General features: G+C 42.1%; 1 protein-coding gene across 1 annotated transcript in view; it reads right to left on the bottom strand.

Moving 5' to 3' along the window:
• LOC135092667 (nephrin-like) overlaps positions 1–9,234 on the bottom strand; it is a 117,144-nt gene that overhangs the window by 61,145 nt on the left and 46,765 nt on the right. The window contains exons 3-4 of the mRNA XM_063991272.1: positions 9,063–9,231; positions 168–313 (exon numbers count right to left, since the gene is read on the bottom strand). Of these exons, the coding sequence (XP_063847342.1) occupies positions 168–313; positions 9,063–9,231 (315 nt within the window). The remainder of the gene's footprint in view (positions 1–167; positions 314–9,062; positions 9,232–9,234) is intronic.

Genomic DNA, 9,234 nt, shown 5'->3' with positions numbered 1-9,234 from the left:
TCAGTCCACTATCTATTCCTCAATGCAACCTCTTCTTCCAGTCCACCCTATTCTTTCCACTCGCTCTCTGATCTCCCCCTCCTCTTCCTCCTCCCTTTACATACAAACACATGAAGGTCAGGTACACAACACACCACAACACAACACAACACAACCCCAGTACTCACGCAGCACGTTGATGGTGACGGACGTGGACGAGGGCTCCGTGATGTTGTTGTTGAGCGCCTGACAGGTGAGAGTGGCGCCCTGCAGAGCCCGGGACGCCACCACGCTGATCCTACTGGCTACGCCATTGTCGCTTAGTGTCACCAGCCTGCGGGGAGGCGAGACAGAAGTGTGAGGGAAATAGGAGTGTTTTGTGAATATTCTTCTCGATTAAGGGTATTTTAAGGTATTTTCTCTGTGTTTTTAAAGGTCACGGTGGTTCTCTTTGCCACGCCCTTTTCGCTCAGTATCACCAGCCACAGGGAGACGAGACGAAAGTGTGAGGGAAGGAAGGAGTATGTTGTGAAAATTCTCCGTGATTTGTAGTTGTATTCTTAAACGCTTTGTTTTCTCATAATGGCTGTTTTCAAAGACCACAGTGATGATTAGTTGTGTTCTAGAGGTGTGTTTTCCGACTGATGGTGTAGAATCCTTCTTAAGCTAACTTAAAAACGACTGGTAATTTCATAAGTCTGCCAAATTGTCACTAGAATAATGAAAACTTCCTGAAAAAAACCCCAAAGACTTGCAATAGAGCTTGTTATCACTCAAATCATGAAAACACTTATAAATTTCACAAATAATTCCCACAACAGCCAGTTCAACTATCAGTACAATTATGAAAACACCGTTAAAAATCGTGATACCTTCCACTAGACCTTATTACTCGTAAATTACCACTAAAATTATGAAAACTCTTAAATTTCACAATAACTTCCGCTAGACCGTGTTAAACTATCACTAGAGCCACGAAAGCACAAAAAAATCCTAATAACTTCAACTAGACTTTGTTAAACTACCAACAGAACCATAAAAAAAAAAAAACACGAAAACTTCAATAATCCAAACACCCCTATAAAACACAAACTCCACTAGATCATGCTAAACTAGAAGTAGAATCCCAAAAAAACACCCTTAAAAACCCCAATACCTCCCACTATACCATTTTTTTTTTTAAACCACCTCGAGACAAGACGCTGAAACATTTAAAGAACCCAAGCCTACCAGCGACATTCCCGTGAGATGCGAGGCAGTAAAGCAATGGGTGAAATTACACTGCATTCTTACAAAGACAGGAGAGAGGAGCGCGTGTTTAGGGGGACAGGTGCGTGGCGTGTGGCTGAATGAGGCGGCGAGACTGTGATGAGGTGTGCTGGAGAGGAAACAGGAGGAATATTGTGAGATATGAGAGAGAGAGAGAGAGAGAGAGAGAGAGAGAGAGAGAGAGAGAGAGAGAGAGAGAGAGAGAGAGAGAGAGAGAGAGAGAGAGAGAGAGAGAGAGGTTTTTGTGTGCGTGTGTGCAGAGGGACGGTAAATGTGCGTGAGTGTATGATGTGTGAGGTAAGTGTGTGCACGAGACAGAAGAGAGAGTGAGTGGTGGGCAAGGGCGGGAGGAGTCTGGAGAGGTTGAACAAACAGAAACCTTACAACACGAGGGGTGGGACAATACTGTGCCTGCAGACCAACACAGAGACAGACCAAGGATGTGAAGAGGCGTGTGTTTCACCCTCCCCTAACCAAAACTAACACTGAAGACAGGAATCGAGACTTAAATCAAGACTGGAACCAAGATCAAGATTGAAACCGACGCAGCCATGACCCAGACCAAGACCAAGATGAGACTCAGATCATGGGGATTATTACCAGATTATACTACATGATTAACATAAATTCATATTAACTTAATTTTCGTTACACATTTTACTTTCTTAATCCACATATTTTCAACGTTTTATTTTATTTAATTTATTCATTTATCTTTTTTTTTTTTTTTGTCAAGGAGACTGAAAAGAGAGAGAGCTCATAAAATAGCAATAAATAAATCAGCTTAACTTTCCGCTCCCCAAAAAAATTAGAGCAATGGTTCCAAAAATATAAACATTAGGTCAATTAACTTCCGCAGAGGTCTTCCTACTCCTCTTTTAAAACAGCCCAGGTCGCAGGAAGGGCAAACAAATACACATACAGTATAATTTGTTCACGAACTGTATTGACACTTCATTAAGGTTGCTCTTACTATACGAAGCTTGCATTTCTGTATTCTCTCTCTCTCTCTCTCTCTCTCTCTCTCTCTCTCTCTCTCTCTCTCTCTCTCTCTCTCTCTCTCTCTCTCTCTCTCTCTCTCTCTCTTCTCTCTCTCTCTCTCTTCAGCTGAATCTACTCCATTTGCATAATTGAGCAAATATTCACATAACCTTGCGTAATAAAATGCGTAATGAGAAGTTAAGCCACCGTTACATTTATTAGTAGTAATCTGAATCTTATACCAGTACAACATTAAGATGCGCTAACTAAAATCACATTACCTATGCAATTACGCCTTCTAATTACGCATCGGTAGTGACAATAAGACCGCCACGCCAATCCATTGTTGAAAAAAAATGTAATGGTGTGAATTTTAAGGGAATATTTTACTAAACTACTGCCGCTAAAATAATATCTGCGCAGTTATTAATTTTTATTGACCTGGTTATCGTGGGTAAAGAGAAGACTTCGTGGTAAATAGCGAATAGTGTAAATACGTGAAGTTTAATCTGTGTTGATATCAATTTGACATGCATAACTAATGCTGTTTTAGGTCGATGAAGTGAATTCTAGATTTGAATGTCAGTAACCGGTAAAAAATCAGGAATTCACAAGAGCATTTCAAGGAATTTCATGTCTAGTCTAACAGGAAAGACTTAAATAAAGCTTCAACTCACGGATTTTTTAGGTCACTCTAGCGGAATCTGAAATCTGTAGTTGGCATCACTGACAGAAAAACAACAACCGGAATTCACACGAGTAGCGGATTTTCAAGTCTAAACAAGCTGCAAATTTTAGCTCTTCAACCAACGAATTTTTTTTTAGGTCACAAGCTGAATTTGAAACCGTAATTGGCATCACTGTACCGCGGGGGGAGGAGGAAGCATACACAGAAGGGAAGGGGGGAGGAATGTTTGTTGGGGGAGGGAGAGAACGAGCATGGGATGTGTTTAGGCGAGGCATTGCGGGGAGAGTGCGTATAATGAGGACCAGATAGAGAAGTGTGTGTGTGTGTCGAGAGCATGGTAAGCTGGTGGGTGCTGAGAGGCGGTTAGGCGAGAGTGCGTTGAGATGGAAGGATGGAAGGGTGGAAATAACAGCAAACAGACAAGATAGGTAGGAGAGAATGAGAGCAGGAAAGGAGGGGAAGGAGAGAAGCAAGAAGAAAGGAAGGTTGGCAGATACATAGGCGACAAGGATTGGAAGACGTGATTGGCAATGTGAGGCGAACACGAGTACAAAGGATGTAATTGATGTGAGAGAGAGAGAGAGAGAGAGAGAGAGGAGAAGAGAGAGAGAGGAAGAGAGAGAGAGAGAGAGAGAGAGAGAGAGAGAGAGAGAGAGAGAGAGAGAGAGAGAGAGAGAGAGAGAGAAGAGAGGAGAGAGAGAGAGAGAGAGAGAGAGAGAGAGGATATTGGAGGGACAGATATACCTCGTTGCCTGACTTACTGACTTAGTGATATTAGCACGAAAAGAAGGGGGAAAGGGGAAACAGCGTAGTATATCATAGGTATCCACGTATATTGGACCGCGGCACAGAGGCACAGCGGCACAGAGGCACAGTGGGGACACAGGTACAGAGGGACACAGGCACAAAGGGGAAGCCGTCCATCCGCTACTCTAAATGGCCCCTCACACCTTGCCAACTTTTTCATATCCCAACATTTTTTGATCATAAGTTCAACTGCAGCGTGCACAAAGGAACGTAAAGAGGAAGAAAACAATCAGCAGTAGGCCGTTTAGTACTTCCGAGGCTGTCTGGGATAGGCTACATCAGTGCGTTCTACCTTTTTCTAAGTTCATGCGCCCTCCCAGCAGCCTGTTGTGAAATGCATGTGCCTGGCTGCCTAAGACGATAAATTATAAAAAAAAATAAATAAAAAATAAAAAATAAAAAATAAAAATAAAATAAATAAATAAATAAAATAAAATAAATAAAATAAATGAATAAATAAATAAACAAATAAATAAAATAAAATAAATTAAAGGAGTATTTCACGGATTCTCTAGTTTTAAGACTGAAAATATATGAATAACAGCAGCAGGTCTATTTTAAACATGAAAAAAATAGCTACTCGGTATAACTGTTACGTAGGTGCTAAATATATAATAAAACAAAGTGAAGGTGCCATTTCATAAAGAGTATAATCCAAAAACTGTTATCCAGAATTTGAGAAGCGTCTTGAGACAATTCTTGGCATTCCTTCCTTCCATTCACACACTACTTGGAAGAAACGGCGGAGGAAATTATAATTACACCTCCTTCATTAGGACGGCCAGCAATACACAGCGAGCAATACGTATATTTTTCCTCCTTCAAGATATGTTTACGTATTCAAAAAAATCCTAAAATTCACCGCTCTAAGGCAGCGAGAGAGAGAGAGAGAGAGAGAGAGAGAGAGAGAGAGAGAGAGAGAGAGAGAGAGAGAGAGAGAGAGAGAGAGAGAGAGAATGAGCAGAAAACACGAAATTAATAGAAAACGTTGAAATTACAATGATATTTATTAAACTCAGCGCAGTGTGTTGTTAGGACGACGTTACCTTCCTATACCAAAAGTCACACGCTCCCAATCTTAACCCTTTCAATGCTATATGACGTGTTTCCTTAACCACAAACCACTCTGAGGCATTTCTTACTGTTCTGCTGCCACTTCTGATCATCATACTGGATAATCTACTCTTTTTCGTTACCTTTCCTTTCTTCCAGGTGCTCGGAAACATTTTATACAGTGCCTCTAGTGTCGTGCATTGTTATATATCGCACCGAATCGAACTCTGCTTTATTACTGTCTTGAGGCGGCAGGTGAGTGATCAGCGCTCGAACTCAGTGACTTGAGATCGAGTCTTGCAGAATGGCCGATTTTCAAGCTATCACGGACCGCAGGTGGAGTCAGCCGCTCTTATATGTTGCTGTCATTAACTTGTGTCTTGTGCATCCTCCTCCTCCTGGCCCAGCTGTCCCATGCCTCTCTGGATTCCATCTCCCAAGTCAGCCTTTGTCTTCCTTTACTAGTTCTCCTCCTCTCCACCTGGCTCTTCCACGCCGCCTTCACAGGGTCATCATCTTCCATCCTGACTGCACGTCCATACCACCTCAGACGCGTTATTTTGCCTTACCTACGACTGTCACAGCTCCTGCCTCCATTTCGATGTCCTCATTACTTCTCTACAGTTCCCTCATGCTTCCTGTCAATCTTATAATCACTCACTACTGCGACATGAACCTCTGCAAGGCATCACCCTGAAGACCCTGCCTGCGCCAATATAAGAAAGGGACTACTTAAGCCACCAAATGCAGAAGACTAGCCTGGCGGTACAACTGGCTGAGTACATTAAAGTAATCGCTGAGGGGAAATGGCGATCAACTTGTACTTTTTTTCTTTCTTTTTTCTTTTTTTTTTTTTTTTTTACTTTTTTGGTTAATCTCCTTTACACGCAAAGAATAAAAGACATGGAGCTAAACTGAAATCACGTCTTCACGGCCACAAGTCTTCAGGGCATTACAGAAATAAGAGCAATTTGGTGTCGTTTTGTAGAGTTACTGTCAGTCTTACGTGTTCTTTCACTCTGAGGCCGCGTCTGTGAGGTGGCGCAGATACGGATGTTTAAGAAGACTCCGGGACACATCTGTACTGGTCGCAGGGCAAGACCCGGCCGCCCTGCACCGCGAGTCGGATCAATAGCGTTTTGAGACTCGGTGGGACGAAATATGCCCGTTAGTCTGCAAGTCATGAGTTCGTGTGGCCGTCAAGCGCCCTGCACCACACTGGCCGCGGCTCACCGACTCCCTCCCGCCTGTGATGTGTGGACGACTGTGGCCAAGCTGCAACCACCGCCACCCCGCCGCCTTAATGCAAACTCCACTTACCAAGATTCCGTCGTGGATATTATACCTAAAATTGATTCTTTCCTATGTAGTTTACTTGACCTGATGTAATCTGTAACATAACGTAACGTAACCTGTGGGATTAGATAAGGTAAGGTAAGAACTCGGTAAAATAGTGTGTCTGGGTTTGGTGACCGGCCGCTGAGAGGTCACCAGGTCCCAGCTGCATGTTTATAACCTACTGCGGATGCCATTGTCTTATTTTTCTAATATTTATAGACTGGAACGCTGGCCAAGGGCAGGATATATATGCCCAGGAAGAACGTCCACAAAAGCCGCTGTAATGGGAAACTATTAAACTTTTTTTTCATATCGGAGTCAATACATTCCCCGGGAGATGAACTGGTATTATTCATTCTTCATGCGAGGGCAGTGGAGCTGTGTGCAGGCAACTGATATTGCTCATTTAAAGGTGAGTCCAGGGAAGGAGGGAATACTGTAACCTGACTATACTTTACTTGGATTTGTTTTATATTCTATTTACTGTCCTCGGTATTCTTAAACCTTTGGGCGCTTCATCTCCACAACTTTTAACAGGCTGTAGTGGAAGTCCCTGTGATTTTCAAGTGTGTTTATAAGATTCCACTAATAGTTTAGCACAAATTCAGCATCATCAATGAGAAACACCCATGAGAACCCAAATAATCATCTCTCTCTCTCTCTCTCTCTCTCTCTCTCTCTCTCTCTCTCTCTCTCTCTCTCTCTCTCTCTCTCTCTCTCTCTCTCTCTCTCTCTCTCTCTCTCTCTCTCTCTCTCTCTCTCTCTCTCTCTCTCTCTCTCGTGTGTGTGTGTGTGTGTGTGTGTGTGTGTGTGTGTGTACGCGTATGTGTATTTGCTTACTACAAGAACCTTCCCCCCATCCCATACAGTTCACGGTACACTGAAAATTTTAAACAAAGCGCAGTAATCCTCTATATGAAAACCAAAACTACTACAATTCCTTTCTGTTCGCTGAGGTCAGAGGGCTGCTTTAAACTTGTAAATATTAGAGAGTCCCTAGTGGGCAGCGGCGGCTCGTGTGATGGCGGTGTTTGTGATTGCAACACGTAAGGGCGAGGTGAGAGAGCAAGTGGGTGTCTCATCTCCCTAAGCAGAATAAGAGAGCAGGTGTTGAAAGCTAATTCCGTAAAGCTCTCTCTCTCTCTCTCTCTCTCTCTCTCTCTCTCTCTCTCTCTCTCTCTCTCTCTCTCTCTCTCTCTCTCTCTCTCTCTCTCGTACTGCATTAAAGTTAAGTAAAGAATAATAAAACAAATCACTTTCTTCTCTTCTTACTAAATCTATGGCCTCTCTTTTCTTTTTCCTTTCTTCCTCCTTTTATTTCTACCTTCCTCCTTCTCCCTTGCTTCTCTGATTTACACACATTTTAGAGCCCCGCATTCTTTTCTTTCCTTCTTTCTTTTCTTCCCTCCTTCCTCACTCTTCGTTTCCCTCTCCACTTTGCACATTTTTCGTGGCCTCTTGCCTCCCCCTCCTCCTTTCCTTTCTTCTTTCCTTCATTTTTCTCTCTTCGTCTTGCATTTATTTCAAAGCCTCTCGTTTATTTTCTTTTCCCTTTCTCTCCTTCCCCACAAATTTTCTTTATCTCTTCGGTTTATACTAATTTTAACGACCCATATTTCTTCCTTCATTCCTTCCTTCTGTTCTTTCTATCCTACTTTATATATTTTTCTTTGTCCTTTCTCTCCTCGTTTTACGCTTAATGATCTCGTTTTCTTTGCTTCCTCTGTTTCTTAGTTTGTATTCTCTATCGTTTTTTTTCTTTCTCCTCTTTACATTAATTTCACGAGCTCACTTTCCATTCCTTCTTTAATTTCTAGGTTTTTTTTCTTCCTTCCCTTCATTTACCTATCCCTTCTTTCTATCGCTCCTTCTTTTCTCCTTTTATTCCTTTATTCCTTCTTCGTTTTACACTTAGTTTATAATCTTGTTTTCCTTCCTCTCTCTATTTCTTACTTTACATTATTCCTTCTCTCCTTCCTTCCTTTCTTCCTTCCTTCTTCACTTACTTTATATCCGCCTCTGCTTTATATTAAACTTATGATCTTACTTTTCTTACTCCTTTCCTGCCTTCCTTCTTTCCTGTTTTTTTTTTACTTCCTAGCTTCCTTTCTTCCTTTTTCTATTCCCTAGTTTCCATCCTTTCTTTCTCTTTCCACTTTACACCAATTTTTACAGCCTAATTTTCCTTCCATCACTCTTTTCTTCTAAGCTTCCATTCTTCCTTCCCTCCTTCATTTTGCCTCCCAGCTTTACACTAATTTTACGACTCAAACCTTCCTCCTATCTTTTCGTTCTTAGCTTGCACACTTTCTTTTTTTTTTTTTTTTCACCCTTATCCCCATATTCTGAAATGCTTTGCTCTCTCTCACCACGATTATTTTCAAAAGCCAAAATCTTGTCAAACTGTCACTATAACTATGAAAACATCCTTAAAAACCTATGTAATTTCAAAGCGATTATTTTCAAAAGCCACACAGATGATCAGCAGGATTCTCAAGGGTGTTTCTCCTGGTAATAAGGTTAAAATTTTGTGAATCTGTCGCCAAACTATAAAAAGCACTCTTAAAAACCCGTATAACTTCATAGCGACTATTATCAAAGGCCACAGAGATAATTAGCCGGGTTCTCAAGGGTGTTTCTCATGTTAATAATATAGAAACCGCGTTAATCTCTCATTAGAACCATAAATAAGGTAAAAAAAAAAACATTTAGAACCTGTCCAATTTCAAACAGATGGAGCGTTTTGAATGTCGTCATGCGCCGTACGAGTTTTAATAATGTCGAAATCTTGCTTATTTGTCACTAGAACCATAAAAACACCATTAAAAACCAGTGTCACTTCAACTAGACAAGAGCCTTTTCATTGTAGTGGAGGTGCGTGGAAGTGTTTCGTAATACGGTCCTTAGTAACAACCTTACACATCTTAACACACTTAACATACTCACCTGATCCAGTCTCTCCCCGTCGCGCCACCAGGTAAGTGTGGGTTTCGGCGAGCCCTCCGCTGACTTGCAGGTGAGCTCCGTGTGCGCGCCCTCCTCCAGCGGCCCCACCGTGTTAATGACCTGGTCCCTGTTGTTGTTGGTGTTGACGATGGTGGGCGGCCCGGGTGGCACTG

Source organism: Scylla paramamosain, chromosome 40 (genome assembly GCF_035594125.1).
Source record: "Scylla paramamosain isolate STU-SP2022 chromosome 40, ASM3559412v1, whole genome shotgun sequence".
NCBI lineage: Eukaryota > Metazoa > Arthropoda > Malacostraca > Decapoda > Portunidae > Scylla > Scylla paramamosain.
This window is presented reverse-complemented; position numbering and strand designations above follow the sequence as displayed.